At 45.0% G+C, this 19,459-nt stretch overlaps 1 protein-coding gene across 2 annotated transcripts in view; it reads right to left on the reverse strand.

Annotated features, from left to right (window-relative positions):
- LOC106580333 (oxysterol-binding protein 2) overlaps positions 1 to 19,090 on the reverse strand; it is a 94,754-nt gene extending 75,664 nt beyond the window's left edge. Inside the window, exons 1-2 of one of the 2 annotated variants that reach the window (XM_014161235.3) lie at positions 18,721 to 19,090; positions 949 to 1,157 (exon numbers count right to left, since the gene is read on the reverse strand). In XM_014161235.3, coding sequence (XP_014016710.2) covers positions 949 to 1,157; positions 18,721 to 19,052 — 541 coding nt within the window. In that variant the 5' untranslated portion in view covers positions 19,053 to 19,090. The remainder of the gene's footprint in view (positions 1 to 948; positions 1,158 to 18,720) is intronic. The other variant, XM_014161237.3, reaches the window with a different exon arrangement.
- Between the last annotated feature and the right edge of the window lie 369 nt (positions 19,091 to 19,459).

A 19,459-nucleotide genomic window follows, 5' to 3' on the forward strand; every position in this document is an offset into this window, starting at 1 on the left:
AAAAAGAAACTTATCCTTTTGAAAGGATCGTTATGAGTCTAAAACATTTATTCTTGTGTCAAAATTTACTACAATGTGTAAACAGGACCATTTTGGTCAAAAAGTCAGTCTCGTCCAAAACAGAAACTTGCAAGATAATTAAGGGGAAAATGAAGGGTATTGTAACAGTTCTCCATGAGTTGGGTTTACTTCAATCTTTCAGAAATGCCCACAGCTGGCAGCACCCAAGTAATCATCAATTCGGAGCGCAGCTGAACACAAACTGATCATCATGGTCAATTTGGTTTAATAGTTGGCAGTAGACCGGTTTGCTGACAACATCATGAAAATGCTATGCGCGCATCGATGTGGCAGGAAGCTGCAGATTGTTGTGATTCTGAACAGTCAGATAGCTTCTCTTCATTGTTGCCAGCTGTCGTGTGGGGAATTGGAGGTGGCTTGTTTCAGCTAGTTTTGTGTTGATCTTGATACCATGTCTTATTTTGAGGTGTTTTTACTGATTTCATGTCTATGCTAATATGGCTAAAATTTACTAGCTAGCTAACCAACAACTATAACAATGTATTTGAAAGACAACAAGTGCTCATTGTACAAATGTATTTATGACTAAATACAATTTACATGTTGTCAACAGTCTAAGCCAACCGCGCCGGTTTTCCCCCATAGTTGCGTACGCCTCAGTTTTGTTGCTAAACAACCAACCCGTCTCCAGACACCAGACCTGGAAGACTATCTAGTAGGGTGAGTGACTAACTGTGTATTGTTTTGGCGAAGTACAAACGCTTCCCACGTTCGAACACTCACACACAAGAGACACCCACATCAAAGCACACCTCAAACTCAAATCTTCTCAGTCACATTTCCTAATAAGGAAAATCTAAACCGAGGCGCAATCAGCAAGTTCAGCCTCCCTTTAAAAGCATAACATTATCAAACACGCATTCTTACCAGACTGGTCATTCATCATGCGGATGGCTTTGGCCTTGGCCAGCTCCAGCGCTGTGACCCATCTCTGGCGCTCCACCTCCGTGCTGGCCTTCAGGTGGTAGGTCCGCCCACCGCTGCTCAGGACGATGTTACAGGCGTCCTCCGTGTCGATGTGGGCCGTGGCCAGGTTGATGGTGCCGCGACACGTATGGGCCATCTCTGCCTGAGTCCTGCAGGGGAACAACCACAGAGACAGACAGACAGACAGACAGACAGACAGACAGACAGACAGACAGACAGACAGACAGACAGACAGACAGACAGACAGACAGACAGACAGACAGACAGAGAGAGAGACAGAGAGACAGAGAGACAGGGACACAGACACAAGAAACAGAGACAGACAGAGAGACAGAGAGAGACAGGGACACAGACACAAGAAACAAAGACAGAGAGAGAGAGAGAGAGAGAGAGAGAGACAGGGACACAGACAGACAGAGAGACAGACAGAGAGAGACAGGGACACAGACACAAGAAACAAAGACAGAGAGAGAGAGAGAGAGAGAGAGACAGGGACACAGACACAAGAAACAAAGACAGAGAGAGAGAGAGAGAGAGAGAGACAGGGACACAGACAGACAGAGAGACAGGGACACAGACACAAGAAACAAAGACAGAGAGAGAGAGAGAGAGAGGGACACAGACACAAGAAACAAAGACAGACAGAGAGAGATAGAGAGAGACAGGGACACAGACACAAGAAACAAAGACAGAGAGAGAGAGAGAGAGAGAGACAGGGACACAGACACAAGAAACAAAGACAGAGAGAGAGAGAGAGAGAGAGACAGGGACACAGACACAAGAAACAAATACAGAGAGAGACAGGGACACAGACACAAGAAACAAAGACAGACAGAGAGACACAGAGAGACAGGGACACAGACACAAGAAACAAAGACAGACAGAGAGAGATAGAGAGAGACACAGACAGACAGAGAGACAGAGAGAGACAGGGACACAGACACAAGAAACAAAGACAGACAGAGAGACAGACAAGGACAAGAAACCAAGTCACAGAAACAGAGATGGAGACACGGGGACAGGGACAAAAATAAAAAAGATAGAGAGAAAGGCTGATTAGTAGTCAAATCCCAATGCTTTGTATCTACTACTAACCTACTGTAACTTTATGTCTGACTGGACACTGTATGCAGTTGCTTGATAAACAGTCATGACAAAACACTCAATTATTCCAATATTTGGTGATGGGGCCAGGCTCAGGTACAGGTTAAGGCGAGAGGAGGCTAGTACGCAGGGAAGCAAGGAGGCAGAGGGATAGAGTCAGAAATAGGGAGGGACACGTGCAATAATGAAATTAAAAGATAGCGGCTTTGAAAGTTAAAACAGTCAAGAGTCATCCTTGGCTTACTGTCTTGTAGACTGTGTTAAACTACTGTGTAACAGTGTTCTCTGTTCCCAGCATGTCTATACACACATTCTCACACACAGCCAGCACCGGAAATCCCCACAAGGATAGTAAAACAGGGGTTAGGTTTAGGAGATAGGGTTAAGGTTAGGTTTAGGAGATAGGGTTAAGGTTAAGTTTAGGGTTTTAGGGAAAATAGGATTTTGAATGGAAATCAATTTTAGGTCCCCACAAGGATAGTAAAACATATACTGTGTGCATGTGTGCACACCGACTTTGGGCAAAGAACCTAGTATTGCACTTTCAGTGGGCCACAGAATGTTGGATAACAAGGCCATTGTGTGGCTCCAAACCCCCATGGTGGACAAAACAAAACAATGAATAACAACACTGCACACAAAGGACAGAGAGAAAGAGAGAGGGTGTGAGAGAGAGGAAAAGGGTGAAAGACCACAGAGAAAGAAAGAGTGAGAATTGCCTTGGACCAACTTGTTTCCACATTTACAATAATCATCATTAGTCTGAGCTAACCAGACGCTGGACTACCATCAGAGAACAGAGGTGAATGAAATCCTTCAAATCCTTGATGCAGATAAGTCCTCAGGAGAAGAGCAATACAATTACTCAAACAAATAGTTTTGTCATGGAGGTACATTGGGACACCTCAGTGTAATTAGTATTGGCTAGGCTGTGTGGTAGGACCAGGGTGTCAGCCTAACCCCCCTCTGAGGACAGAGCAGGAGGTCAGTCACAACTCACCTTTATCCTCAGCAACCCAATAAGGAGCCTTTCAATGTGAACAGGCTCAAAGAACAACAGACATTATACAGGTAAGGGGCTGGGATGGGCAGTGTGTGTGTAGGATATCTATCTGTTATACAGGGTAAGGGGCTGGGATGGGCAGTGTGTGTGTAGGATATCTATCTGTTATACAGGGTAAGGGGCTGGGATGGGCAGTGTGTGTGTAGGATATCTATCTGTTATACAGGGTAAGGGGCTGGGATGGGCAGTGCGTGTGTGTGTAGGATATCTATCTGTTATACAGGGTAAGGGGCTGGGATGGGCAGTGTGTGTGTGTAGGATATCTATCTGTTATACAGGGCAAGGGGCTGGGATGGGCAGTGTGTGTGTGTAGGATATCTATCTGTTATACAGGGTAAGGGGCTGGGATGGGCAGTGTGTGTGTGTGTGTAGGATATCTATCTGTTATACAGGGTAAGGGGCTGGGATGGGCAGTGTGTGTGTGTAGGATATCTATCTGTTATACAGGGTAAGGGGCTGGGATGGGCAGTGTGTGTGTGTGTAGGATATCTATCTGTTATACAGGGTAAGGGGCTGGGATGGGCAGTGTGTGTGTGTGTAGGATATCTATCTGTTATACAGGGTAAGGGGCTGGGATGGGCAGTGTGTGTGTAGGATATATATCTGTTATACAGGGTAAGGGGCTGGGATGGGCAGTGTGTGTGTAGGATATCTATCTGTTTGTACACAGTTGTCCAAGTCCCAGACATAAGTTACTTAGTATCAGTTGCAGTTCCCTGGAGCGATGTCCGATCGCTGACCTGTAATGGTGAGAACAGCTAAGCTCAACCAGCTTCTGAGGAGGTAATACAGCCCATGTCCCACGGTGTGAGGGTCAAATCAAATTGTATTGGTCACATACACATGGTTAGCAGATGTTATTGGTCACATACACATGGTTAGCAGATGTTATTGGTCACATACACATGGTTAGCAGATGTTATTGGTCACATACACATGGTTAGCAGATGTTATTGGTCACATACACATGGTTAGCAGATGTTATTGGTCACATACACATGGTTAGTAGATGTTATTGGTCACATACACATGGTTAGCAGATGTTATTGTGAGTGTAGTGAAATGCTTATGCTTCTAGAGCTGACAGTGCAGCACTATCTAACAGGTAATATCTAACAAATCCCACAATAAAACCTAATACACACAATCTAGTAAAGGAATGGGATGAGAATATATAACTATAAAATATATGGATGAGCAGTGATCGAGCAGCTAAGATGCAATAGATAGTGAAGGATATAGTATACATTATATACATATGAGATGAGTAATGCGAGATATGTAAACATTCTTAGTGGCATTATTAAAGAGACTAGTGTTCCATTTATTAAAGTGGCCAATGATATCAAGTCTGTATGTACATAAAATGTAGTAAAGGAATGGGATGAGAATATATGTACACACTCTCTGTGCTAGTGATAGCTATTTAACAGTCTGATGGCCTTGAGATAGAAGCTGTTTTTCAGTCTCTCTGTCCCAGCTTTGATGCACCTGTACTGACCTCGCCTTCTGGATGATAGCGGGGTGAACAGGCAGTGGCTCGGGTGGTTGTTGTCCTTGATGATCTTTTTGGCCTTCCTGTGACATCGGGTGATGTAGGTGTCCTGGAGGGCAGGTAGTTTGCCCCCGGTGATGCGTTGTGCAGACCGCACCACCCTCTGGAGAGCCTTGCGGTTGTGGGCGGTGCAGTTGCCGTACCAGGTGGTGATACAGCCCGACAGGATGCTCTCAATTGTGCATCTGTAAAAGTTAGTGAGGGTTTTCGGTGACAAGCCAAATTTCTTCAGCTTCCTGAGGTTGAAGAGGCGCTGTTCCGCCTTCTTCACCACACTGTCTGTGTGGGTGGACCATTGCAATTTGTCGGTAATATGAACACAGAGGAATTTAAAACTTTCCACCTTCTCCACTGCTGTCCCGTCGATGTGGATGGGGGGTACTCACTTTGCTGTTTCCTGAAGTCCACAATCATCTCTTTTGTTTTGCTGACATTGATTGAGAGATAATTTTCCTGACACCACACTCCGAGTGCCCTCACCTCCTCCCTGTAGGCCGTCTCGTCGTTGTTGGTAATCAAGCCTACCACTGTAGTGTCGTCTGCAAACTTGATGATTGACTTGGAGGCGTGCATGGCCACGCAGTCGTGGGTGAACAGGGAGTACAGGACGGAGCTGAGAACGCACCCTTGTGGGGCCCCAGTGTTGAGGATCAGCGGTGAAGATGTTGTTTCTACCTTCACCACCTTAGGGCGGCCCGTCAGGAAATCCAAGACCCAATTGCACAGGGCGGGGTCGAGACCCAGGGTCTCAAGCTTAATGATGAGTTTGGAGGGTACTATGGTGTTCAATGCTGAGCTGTAGTCAATAAACAACATTCTTACATAGGTATGCCTCTTGTCCAGATGGGATAGGGCAGTGTGATGACAATTGCATCGTCTGTGGACCTATTGGGGCGGTAAGCTAATTGGAGTGGGTCCTGGGTGTGGGAAAGTCTGGGAAAGTCATATTCCTGGTTGTAGTGCTGGTTGTGCATGTGAATGTGTGTGGACGTGTTTCTGTTTGTTTACTATTCTTGTGGGGACTTCTGCTTCCCACAAGAATAGTAAACAAACATTTGACCAACTGCTATGCTATCTGACTAAATGCTATTTCTAGGGGGTTTAGGGTTAAGGTTAGAATTAGTGTTAGAATTAAGTTTAGGAGCTAGGGTTAAGGTTAGAGTACGGTTTAGGATTTTGAATGGGACTGAATTGTGTGTCCCCACAAGGTTAGTTGTAAAAGACTGTGTATACCTAAATGTGTCCAAACATCCATCCTCATTGACCCCTGCCCCTCACTGCCAGAACCAGCTGTCTCGCAGCATTATCCTGCCAACTGAACCAGCACACACTCAGCCCAGAGCAACAGGATCACATGCGCACGCGTCTCGAGACTCACTCACTCAGGGTTTCTGTCCTGAAATGTCTGAAAGCTTCTAAGAAGTGCGTGTGTTGTCTTGTTGTAGAGAAAACAGTCTAGCTAGCAGGAACAGTGCTTAGTTTACAAGGCTAATTGAGAATATATTTTGAGTGAGATAGATAGACACACACACACACACACACACACACACACTAGCGTTCAAAAGTTTGGGGTCACTTAGAAATGTCCTTGTTTTTGAAAGAAAAGCTACATTTTTGTCCATTAAAATGACATCAAATTGATCAGAAATACAGTGTAGACATTGTTAATGTTGTAACTGACTATTGTAGCTGGAAATGGCAGATTTCTTATGGAATATCTACAGTCGAACTAGGAAGTTTACATACACTTAGGTTGGAATCATTAAAACTCATTTTTCAACCACTCCACAAATTTCTTGTTAACAAGCTATAGTTTTGAACCACAAGTCTGGTTCATCCTTGGGAGCAATTTCCAAACGCCTGAAGGTACCACGTTCATCTGTACAAACAATAGTACGCAAGTATAAACACCACGGGACCACGCAGCCGTCATACCGCTCAGGAAGGAGACGCGTTCTGTCTCCTAGAGATGAACGTACTTTGGAGTGAAAAGTGCAAATCAATCCCAGAACAACAGCAAAGGACCTTGTGAAGATGCTGGAGGAAACAGGTACAAAAGTATCTATATCCACAGTAAAATGAGTCCTATATCGACATAACCTGAAAGGCCGCTCAGCAAGGAAGAAGCCACTGCTCCAAAACTGCCATAAAAAAGCCAGACTACGGTTTGCAACTGCACATGGGGACAAAGATCGTACTTTTTGGAGAAATGTCCTCTGGTCTGATGAAATAAAAATAGAACTGTTTGGCCATAATGACCATTGTTATGTTTGGAGGAAAAAGGGGGATGCGTGCAAGCCGAAGAACACCATCCTAACCGTGAAGCACGGGGGTGGCAGCATCATGTTGTGGGGGTGCTTTGCTGCAGGAGGGACTGGTACACTTCACAAAATAGATGGCATCATGAGGAATTGAAAATGATGTGAATATATTGAAGCAACATCTCAGGACATCAGTCAGGAAGTTAAAGCTTGGTCACAAATGGTTCTTCCAAATGGACATTGACCCCAAGCATACTTCCAAATTTGTGGCAAAATGGCTTAAGGACAACAAAGTCAAATTATTGGAGTGGCCATCACAAAGCCCTGACCTCAACCCTATAGAAAATTTGTGGGCAGAAGTGAAAAAGGCGTGTGCAATCAAGGAGGCCTACAAACCTGACTCAGTTACACCAGCTCTGTCAGGAGGAATGGGCCAAAATTCACCCAACTTATTGTGGGAAGCTTGTGGAAGGCTACCCGAAACCTTTGACCCAAGTTAAACAATTTAAAGGCAATGCTACCAAATACTAATTGAGTGTATGTAAACTTCTGACCCACTGAAAATGTGAAGAAATAAAAGCTGAAATATATCATTCTCTCTACTATTATTCTGACATTTCACATTCTTTAAAAAAAGTGGTGATCCTAAGTGATCTAAGAGGGATTTTTTACTAGGATTAAATGTCAGGAATTGTGAAAAACTGAGTTTAAATGTATTTGGCTAAAGTGTATGTAAACTTCCGACTTCAACTGTACATGGGCGTACAGAGGCCCATTATCAGCAACCATCACTCCTGTGTTCCAATGGCACATTGTGTTAGCTAATCCAAGTTTATCATTTTAAAAGGCTAATTGATCATTAGAAAACCCTTTTGCAATTATGTTAGCACAGCTGAAAACTGTCGTGCTGATTAAAGAAGCAATAAAACTGGCCTTCTTTAGACTAGTTGAGTATCTGGAGCATCAGCATTTGTGGGTTCGATTACAGGCTCAAAATGGACAGAAACAAAGACCTTTTTTCTGAAACTCGTCAGTCTATTCTTGTTCTGAGAAATGAAGGCAATTCCATGTGAGAAATTGCCAAGAAACTGAAGATCTCGTACAACGCTGTGCACTACTCCATTCACAGAACAGAGCAATCTGGCTCTAACCAGAATAGAAACAGGAGTGGGAGGCTAGTCTCTCTTGACTGTTTAGCCAAGACATGAGTAGCTGGCCAGCGTGCTTGCAAAATTTCATTCTGGGTGCCGAGATTAAAGGTAAAGCTGATCCTAAACAAGCAATTTGTGGTCAACTTTTCCCTGGCTCCATCTTAGACCAGATAGGGACATGGTCATGCAATGCAACAGGGAGAGAAGGGTTCCTCAACAGCCCAGCTTCCAGCGTGCGCTGCCTTCCCAGAGCTTCAGCTCTAACTGGGTCACACCACTAGAAGTGTGCTGATGAGAAAGATGAGATCCATTCTGATCCCTCTGCCCTGTGAGGAGGCAAGGCCATGCAACGGCAAAGGGATTACAGAGCCAAGGCACAGCAGAAGCGGAGAGAGAGATAAGGACGGCGGGGCACAGAGAGAGAGAGCGAGAGATGGACGGTGGGGCAGAGAGAGAGATGGACGGTGGGGCAGAGAGAGAGATGGACGGTGGGGCAGAGAGAGAGAGAGAGAGAGAGATGGACGGTGGGGCAGAGAGAGAGAGAGAGAGAGAGAGAGAGAGAGAGATGGACGGTGGGGCAGAGAGAGAGTGAGAGAGATGGACGGTGGGGCAGAGAGAGAGAGAGAGAGAGAGAGAGAGAGAGAGAGATGGACGGTGGGGCAGAGAGAGAGCGAGAGAGATGGACGGTGGGGCAGAGAGAGAGAGAGAGAGAGAGAGATGGACGGTGGGGCAGAGAGAGAGCGAGAGAGAGAGAGAGAGAGAGAGATGGACGGTGGGGCAGAGAGAGAGAGAGAGAGAGAGATGGACGGTGGGGCAGAGAGAGAGAGAGAGATGGACGGTGGGGCAGAGAGAGAGAGAGAGAGAGAGAGATGGACGGTGGGGCAGAGAGAGAGAGATGGACGGTGGGGCAGAGAGAGAGAGATGGACGGTGGGGCAGAGAGAGAGAGATGGACGGTGGGGCAGAGAGAGAGATATGGACTGTGGGGCAGAGAGAGAGAGAGATGGACTGTGGGGCAGAGAGAGAGAGATATGGACGGCAGGGCAGAGAGAGAGAAAGAGAGAGAGAGAGGGAAATAGAGAGATATGGACGGCAGGGCAGAGAGAGAGAGAAAGAGAGAGAGAGAGAGAGAGAGAGAGATATATGGACGGCAGGGCAGAGAGAGAGAGAAAGAGCGAGAGAGAGGGAAAGAGAGAGATATGAATCAGAGAGAGGGAGTGTGAGGGCCAGCGGGTCCTGTGTGTTGTGCTGTGCTGGTAAAGCATTAAGGGGCTTTTACCTGTCGTTCCCCTGAGCACCACACAACCACACAAAACACAGATCCACCGATCTGAGGGCGTGTAATGAAACAGAACAGCGTCTCAACACACTTGAGAGACTAGCTGGCACAGGCATGAGCAGACAGGCAGAACACACAGAGACAAACAGGTAAACAGAGAGACATACAGGAATAAAGACAAGGACAAATATACAGCATGGTAATAAGGGAACACAACAGGATACAAGGAGAGATAGGCACTACATGTTCCTTGGTGTAATAAAAACATGAGACAAGCAAACCAAGACAGAGACACTGTGGCACGTTCAGTATGACCTGCTGAAAGATTAAAGCTGAGGATATTAAGTGTTTCTATTCAGCATTGTCTCTTGCGCACACACACACACACACACACACACACACACACACACACACACACACACACACACACACACACACACACACACACACACACACACACACACACACACACACACACACACACACACACACACACACACACAGTGACCTGGCACTGAGCCCAAGGAGGAACCCATTAATTTGATTGGACCACGTCTTCCCTCCTTTCCCCCTCTCCAACATCTCCAGGCCAGAGCGAGCCTACGTCCGAGGAAGGCTCTGAGCTCAGTGCTGAGCAGGACTGTCCCTGCCCCTCCAACTGGCTCGTGTATCGTCTCATAACTCTTCTTTCCTCTCTTCAGGACACAGTGTGCCAGCAGGACCAAAAACCAAACTGAGAACTGAAAACGATGCAGAACCCCCACCTAGCCGTGTAACTATCCAGTTAAAACTGTATTAATACTTCTATCTCAGAGCCAAGCTGAGATGTGCATGGGGCCGCCAGGCTGAGTGTGTGTGAGGCAGTGATAGCAGGGCTTGCATAGGGCTCCAGAAGCTAATGCTTTGTAATCTTTACTAAAGCACTGTCAGATTTCCTCTCAGAGGTAAGTAAGCTGTGATGAGAGTTAAAGCCGGAAGAAAGAGTCAATGAAGAAATAAAAAATGAAAGACGTGAGGAGGAGGGGAAAGGCCTTGTCACACATTGAAGTGAGATAATGGTGGGTGTTCACCTCAGTAATTTACAGTACCTGACTGGTGATGGGAAAACAGGAAACAGCCAAAGGATGGTGGGGGGAGGTGGCTGACTCGGAGTAAAAGAGAAGCAGCAAAACAATTCAAAGTTGATTGGTCACGTACATAGTTTAGCAGATGTTATAGCTGGTGCAGCAAAATGCTCATGTTATTAGACCTGACTGCCCTTGACTAGCACAAAAACATCCTGTGGCGTTCTGCATTAGCATTGAATAGCCCCCGCGATATGCAACTTTTCAGGGAAGTTAGGAACCAATATACACAGGCAGTTAGGGAAGCAAAGGCTAAACAGAAATTTGCATCCTGTAACACTAACTCCAAAAAGTTCTGGGACACTGTAAAATCCATGGAGAATAAGATCACCTCCTCCCAGCTGCCCACTGCACTGAGGCTAGGAAACACTATTACCACCGATAAATCCGCGATAATTGAGAATTTCAATAAGCATTTTTCTACGGCTGGCCATGCTTTCCACCTGGCTACCCTGACCCCGGTCAACAGCCCTGCACCACTCACTGCAACTCGCCCAAGCCTCCCCCATTTCTCCTTCTCCCAAATCCAGATAGCTGATGTTCTGAAAGAGCTGCAAAATCTGGACCCCTACATATCAGCAGGGATAGACAATATGGACCCTCTCTTCCTAAAATTATCCGCCGAAAATGTTGCAAACCCTATTACTAGCCTGTTCAACCTCTCCTTCGTATCGTCTGAGATCCCCAAAGATTGGAAAGCTACCGGGGTCATCCCCCACTTCAAAGGGGGAGACACTCTAGACCCAAACTGCTACAGAACTATATCTATCCTACCCTGCCTTTCTAAGGTCTTCGAAAGCCAAGTCAACAAACAGATCACCGACCATTTTGAATCCAACCGTACCTTCTCCGCTATGCAATCTGGTTTCTGAGCTGGTCACGGGTGCACCTCAGCCACGCTCAAGATCCTAAACGATAGCATAACCACCATTGATAAGAGACATTACTGTGCAGCCGTATTCATCGACCTGGCCAAGGCTTTCAACTCTGTCAATCACCATATTCTTATTGGGAGACTTAACAGCCTTGGTTTCTCAAATGACTGCCTAGCCTGGTTCACCAACTACTTCTCTGACAGAGTTCAGTGTGTCAAATCGGGGGGCCTGTTGTCCAGACCTCTGGCAGACTCTATGGGGGTGCCACAGGGTTTAATCCTCGGGCCGACTCTTTTCTCTGTATACATCAATGATGTCGCTCTTGCTGCTGGTGAGTCTCTGATCCACGCAGACGTCACCATTCTGTATACTTCTAGCCCTTCTTTAGACACTGTGTTAACTAACCTCCAGACGAGCATCAATGCCATACAACTCTCCTTCCGTGGCCTCCAACTGCTCTTAAATGCAAGTAAAACTAAATGCATGCTCTTCAACCGATCGCTGCCCACACCTACCCACACGTCCAGCATCACTACTCTGGACGGTTCTGACTTGTGGACAACTACAAATACCTAGGTGTCTGGTTAGACTGTAAACTCTCCTTCCAGACTCACATTAAACATCTCCAATTCAAAATTAAATCTAGAATCGGCTTCCTATTTCGCAACAAAGCATCCTTCACTCATGCTGCCAAACATACCCTCGTAAAACTGACTATCCTACCGATCCTTGACTTCAGCGACGTCATTTACAAAATAGCCTCCAACACTCTACTCAGCAAATTGGATGCAGTCTATCACAGTGCCATCCGTTTTGTCACCAAAGCCCCATATACTACCCACCACTGCGACCTGTATGCTCTTGTTGGCTGGCCCTCGCTTCATATCCGTCGCCAAACCCACTGGCTCCAGCTCATCTATAAGTCGTTGCTAGGTAAAGCCCCGCCTTATCTCAGCTCACTGGTCACCATAGCAACACCCACCCGTAGCATGCGCTCCAGCAGGTATATTTCACTGATCACCCCCAAATCCAATTCCTCCTTTGGCCGCCTTTCCTTCCAGTTCTCTGCTGCCAATGACTGGAACAAACTGCAAAAGTCACTGAAGCTGGAGACTCATATCTCCCTCACTAACTTTAAGCACCAGCTGTCAGAGCAGCTCACAAATCACTGCACCTGTACAAAGCCAATCTATAAATAGCCCATCCAACTACCTCATCACCATATTGTTATTTATTTTGCTCCTTTGCATCCCAGTACCGCTACTCGCGCACATCTATCACCCCAGTGATTAATTTGCCATACTGTAATAATTTTGCCACTATGACCTATATATTGCCTACCCCCCTTATCCTACATCATTCGCACAAACTAAAGATAGATAGATAGATAGATAGATAGATAGATAGATAGATAGATAGATAGATAGATAGATAGATAGATAGATAGATAGGATAGATAGATAGATAGATAGATAGATAGATAGATAGATAGATAGATAGATAGATAGATAGATAGATAGATAGATAGATAGATAGAAGAGACTTTCTCTATTGTATTATTGACTGTTTGTTTATTCCATGCGTAACTCTGTGTTGTTGTTTGTGTCGCACTGCTTTGCTTTATCTTGGCCAGGTCGCAGTTGTAAATGAGAACTTGTTCTCAACTGGCCTACCTGGTTATTAAATAAAGGTGAAAAAAAATATATAAAAAAAATGTTTTGCTCCTAACAACTCGGTAAAATGTCAAACAGGTAAACATACAGTACCAGTTGAAAGTTGGGACACAGCTGCTCATTGCATTGTAGAATAATAGTGAAGACATCAAAACTATGAAATAACACGTATGGAATCATGTAGTAACCAAAAAAGGGTATATTTTAGATTCTTCAAAGTAGCCACCTTTTGCCTTGATGACAGCTTTGCACACTCCTGGCATTCTCTCAACCAGCTTCATGAAGTAGTCACCTGGAATGCATTTCAATTAACAGGTGTGCCTTGCTAAGTTAATTTGTGGAATTTCTTTCCTTCTTAATACGTTTCAGACAATCAGTTGTGCTGTAACAAGGTAGGGTTGGTATACAGAAAACAGCCCTATTTGGTAAAAGACCAAGTCCATATTATGTCAAAAACAGCTGAAATAAGCAAAGAGAAATGACATTACTTTAAAACATTAAGGTCAGTCAATCCTGAACATTGAGAACTTTGAAGGTTTCTTCGAGTCCAGTCGCACAAACCATCAAGCGCTATGATGAAACTGGCTCTCATGAGGACCGCCACAGGAATCAGATTGGAGCCCAAATAAATGCTTCACAGAGTTCAAGTAACAGACACATCTCAACATCAACTGATCAGAGGAGACTGCGTGAATCAGGCCTTCATGGCCAAATTGCTGCAAAGAAACCACTACTAAAGGACATCAATAATAAGAGACTTGCTTGGGCCAAGAAACACGAGCAATGAACATATCCTGCCTGTTTGATCCTGTCTGGAGGTATAGTAGGACAGGGCCACATCGTCTCCCGACCCCTCCCGTCTCAGCCTCCAGTATTTATGCTGCAGTAGTTTGTGTCTCGGGGGGCTAAGGTCAGTCTGTTATATCTCAAGTATTTCTCCTGTCTTATCTGGTATCCTGTGTGAATGTAAGTATGCTCTCTCTAATTCCCTCTCTTTTTTCTCTCTCTCGGAGGACCTGAGCCCTAGGACCATGCCTCAGGACTACCTGGCATGATGACTCCTTGCTGTCCCAAGTCCACCTGGCCGTGCTGCTGCTCCAGTTTCAACTGTTCTGCCTCCGGCTATGGAACCCTGAACTGTTCACCGGACGTGCTACCTGTCCCAGACCTGCTGTTTTCAACTCTCTAGAGACAGCAGGAGCGGTAGAGATACTCAAAGATTGGCTATGAAAAGCAAACAGACATTTACTCCTGAGGTGCTGACCTGTTGCACCCTCGACAACCACTGTGATTATTATTATTTGACCCTGCTGGTCATCTATGAACATTTGAACATCTTGGCCATGTTCTGTTATAATCTCCACCCGGCACAGCCAGAAGAGGACTGGCCACTCCTCATAGCCTGGTTCCTCTCTAGGTTTCTTTCTAGGTTCTGGCCTTTCTAGGGAGTTTTTCCTAGCCACCGTGCTTCTACACCTGCATCGCTTGCTGTTTGGGGTTTTAGGCTGGGTTTCTGTACAGCACTTTGTGACATCAGCTGATAAATAAATTTGATTGATTGATTGATTAGACCGGTGGAAATCTATCCTTTGGTATGATGAGTGCAAATTTGAGATTTTTGGTTCCAACCTCCATGTCTTTGTGAGACGCAAAGTAGGTGAACGGATGATCTCCGGCATGTGTGGTTCCCACCGTGAAGCATGGAGTAGGTGTGATGGTTCTTTGACCCAAAACACACCTCCAGGCTGTGTTAGGACTATTTGACCAAGGAGGAGAGTCATGGAGTGCTGCATCAGATGACCTGGTCTCCACAATCACCTGACCTCAACCCAATTGAGATGGTTAAGGATGAGTTGGACCGCAGAGTGAAGAAAAAGCAGCCAACAAGTGCTCAGCATATGTGGGAACTCCTTCAAGACTGTTGGAAAAGCATTCCTCATGAAGCTGGTTGAGAGAATGCCAAGAGTGTGCAAAGCTTTCATCAAGGCAAAGGGTGGCTACTTTGAAGAATCTCAAATATATTTAGATTTGTTTTTGGTTACTACATGATTCCATGTGTTATTTCATACAATGTAGAAAATAGTAAACTTTCGACTGGTGCTGTATATATAAAAATGTCAGAACAAATCCGATTAACAACTCAAATACTGTAGCACTGTAACAGTAATCCAAATGCAATCTATATGTATATACACAGGATGAATTTACACAAGATATACTAAGAATGATATGTACAGCAGTAGATAGCTCACTCTATGTCAAGAATCAATTATATAAATAAATATCCTGTATGTATAAGCAATGTAACTAAAATGCAATGTCCAGTAACAGTTACATTAGAATGAGCAATGCAGAGAATACAGTATTTGCAGTCTGAGCAGAAATGCAGCGTCAGACCAAAGACGAGTCAATGGCGCAAGTGAAACATTGCAGCTCTATAAACCCCCATAAAATGTTAAGTGGCTTAAACGCTGTGTGTCAGATCAGCTGCAGCCCAGAGATTATAGTCCATGTCCACCACTGGCCTTTGACTGCCACTACCAACTTTACATATCAAGCCCTGACTTCTCCATATCAGCACAACTCGACTGGGAAACTGAGATCCTTTGAACATCATTGGGATCAAATAAGCAAGTGGCATGGGTTAAGTAAGTAGTGACTCACCCCTTCAGGAATAAACAATTTGCCCTGCTTTTGAAAAGGGCAACTAAAGAAAATAGGCTACAACAACTGATTGATGCATGCTGTGATGCATGCTGTGATGCATGCTGTGATGGATGCTGAGATGCATGCTGTGATGGATGCTGAGATGCATGCTGTGATGGATGCTGTGATGGATGCTGAGATGCATGCTGTGATGGATGCTGTGATGGATGCTGAGATGCATGCTGTGATGCATGCTGTGATGGATGCTGAGATGCATGCTGTAATGGATGCTGAGATGCATGCTGTGATGCATGCTGTGATGGATGCTGAGATGCATGCTGTGATGCATGCTGTGATGGATGCTGAGATGCATGTTGTGATGGATGCTGAGATGGATGCTGAGATGCATGCTGTGATGGATGCTGTGATGGATGCTGTGATGGATGCTGTGATGGATGCTGTGATGGATGCTGTGATGGATGCTGTGATGCGAGTGACGTACAGTAAGCCATTCTGGCATCCATCTACAACCGGCAGGTAATCACTGCTACGTAGTCATACTACAGTCATAATACTGCCCTACATAATATGCGTCTAACACTTTTGAAAACACAAACAAGACAAAAGGAACTGACTGCTGCTCAGAGCAGATGAACTGTCCATTAATGGAACGCTGGATGTTTTAACGGTACAACCTGACTTTAGCCACATAGAGAGCTGTAACACACATAGGTGGCACAGCTGCAAGATACTGGAGCACTGACTGACACAGAACAACACTTCCCCTCTTTGCCTCTATAATAATGAGAAAACGGGAGATGGGATGCAGGGAGTGAAGAACAGTGTTGTTCTGACAAAGACATAGTGATGCATGCAATGCCTCCACCTCAGTCCTGCTGAGCCAACAATGTTTTACAACCATGGTGGTACATCAGAGGGAGACGTCAAAGGTACAGTAGAAAACCTCCAGACATGAAGACACATCATTGACATGTTAGGTGCTACTGGTTTAATTTAGAATCACTTTCAAATACAGACAGAGACAGACAGGCAGCTTCTGTACGCAGGCGGACAAAAACAAAGCCTCCAGCCAGACGCACACAGAGAACTCTGCAAGGCAGAGAGGAGACGAGGGGCATTACTCAGGCTTGCTTTTGTGGGAACCTGTGCGCTCCACTGCCTCAGTGCTCAGATGTCAACAGGCTACCTTCACATCAGACAGCAGTCACCTTCCAACATTTGATTTGATTTAACTAGGCAAGTCAGTTAAGAACAAATTCTTATTTTACGATGACGGCCTTTGCAGACTCATAATGACTATTAATAGAGGGAAGACTGAGGGGACAGAGTTCTTTCCTTTCACCATCAGCACAAACAAGAGTTGGACTTTGGCTCCCCTGTTTCAGTTTCCACTAACCCTTCACTCTATGGCTAAAGGACAACAGGGCTGTGTGTGAAGGTGTGGTCGCATGCATCTGATTCTATAGCACGGTATAAGATGTGTTAAGTGAAGTCCGCCAGGTCCCATTACCACCGACTCCTTCAGACAGTAGAAATAAATTTGATTGAGTAGACCTACTACCGGTAGTTAGCCTACATTTTGCTCTGATGAGAGAGGTAGGCTCGTTTCCTCCAGTGAAGTCAAAACAAAATATTTACACTAAGTAATTGTAGGTTGATGTGACACGTTTATAGTGTAACTATAAACTATTAAAATACATTAGCTGTCTCTGCTCTTTACAAACACCTGCTGTCATGAACCCCATCATCTGAGTGGTTTAAAAAGCCTAAGCTGGTTTTAGGAGCCAATTACACTCCCTCTCAACAGCAGACACTCATGTTTCTGGATGGACCTCATTCGCAGGATCTCAGAGGAATAGACCTACTTTCTGTTATGAACCAATTAATTAACCACAGTAAAACTGGGTTGGGTGAACAACAGTTGTTACATGTGACCCACTCTCCTTCTCCATTGACTCCTCCTGTTCAGAGGGCTGCCCAGAGGAAACTTGACTCCCATTCAGGAAGCACCCGAGCCACAGGTGTTATTAGTAAAACACAGGTGGCAACTGTGCACTGTGTGGAGAGACGATGCTTGTCTTCTACAAGTGAATGTTGTTTTACTCCCAGGGAAAACATTCAGTGGGAGTGCATTTCTTTCGAAATGCAATAATTTGGGGTGTGTGTTATATGTAGCTAACAAAATAACATGGGTGGCAGAAAATGACTGATGACAGAGACTAGTTAGCTAGCTATATTTGTGCTAACGTTAGCAAGCTAGCTAGCTGGACAAATCATTATTTCATATGATAGCCCAACGCTATAAAAGGTATACACTGAAACATTTCTTCCTATTAGACTTTGAGTTCCATCTCGTTAACATCAACAATCACTTGACAAGTCTACCTAGATCTATACAAAATCTGGTTAGCTCGCTGAGCTAGCAACTTCTCGCTAGCTCAGTCAGTGACAGCTAGGTCGTGCCAGAGCCACTCGCATTATGTCAGACTGTCTGTGTAACGTTACAGTAACTACAATGATTTGAACATTCTAGCTAATATAGATAGTTAGCGACATATACGTTTTAAAGCTTGATAGCTATAATTTCTTTGTTAACATGATTGCAAGCCCTTTAAACTTAGCTATCTATTAGTGATCTGTGAGAATAGTGCCCACTGAAGTTAACACATGACGGGGCTTGTCTGAAGTCAAGAAGTTGTCATGATCTCCGTACCACACTGGCTAGATACCTAGTTAGCGGTCATCATAGTGATTGTTTGTTTGACACTTGCAATAAAATACCATCAAAGTGTATATAGTACTAGTAACTAGCTAGCTAGTTAGCCTGCAATTGCGGCTTATAAACATGTATTTTAATATTCTAACCCATGCTGATGCTGACATGGTTAACGTTTAATTTGACAGACAATGACACTGTACTGTAATTAGCTAGCTACACAGCAGCTAGTGTCAGCATGTTTACCTGTAATACGACAGAAGGCCATTGCTGAGGACGAACCATCGGCGTTGATACCCTTTCAAATAGTTAGTCCATTTAAAAAGCCAGCCTTTGTAAGTATCCGATCCCGGGGCTGGGGCACTCGCAGGAGTGGAAACCGAGCTCTTCCCCTGGTCGCTCATCCTCCGCTCCGCCGCGGGTTGAGGTGTGCAGCCGGACAAACAAGGTACCGCGGAAAGGAATGACACTATCCTCCCCGAGCGACCACAGAGAGCGATCGCTCTCCCCATACACACCGCCGATGAGTGAGCTAAACCGGGGAGGGTCCGGACCAGAGAAAGCAAGATTAACACCATACGCCCCTTTCACATGACCCTGGAAACCGGAGGAAGGATGAAAACTGATGGGAACTTTGCGAAGGAGGTACTGGCATGTGACGCTGGTGTCAGGAATTCCTGAAACATCAGGAGGCATGTGATTCATCATTTCTGCGATTGTTTTATTTTCTATTCGAAATAAACTATCAAAAAGCAAAGACTTTACTCTCCTTGGAGTAAATTGGATAAATACTGATGCAACTTCAAGGATTTTTTTTGCTAAATAGCTGAGATTTTGGAAACATTACAGACACTAAATATGTATACATGTTCAGTATCAGTAGCAAGAGTGTTGTGTGAATTCTCATAGAATTTTACTCCAGGGACTACTGTGGCTTCTTTTTTACACTCAACATGCACAATTAGTCTCCACTGATGCTGACATT

This window comes from Salmo salar, chromosome 20 (assembly GCF_965601325.2).
Source record: "Salmo salar chromosome 20, fSalSal1, whole genome shotgun sequence".
Classification (NCBI taxonomy): domain Eukaryota; kingdom Metazoa; phylum Chordata; class Actinopteri; order Salmoniformes; family Salmonidae; genus Salmo; species Salmo salar.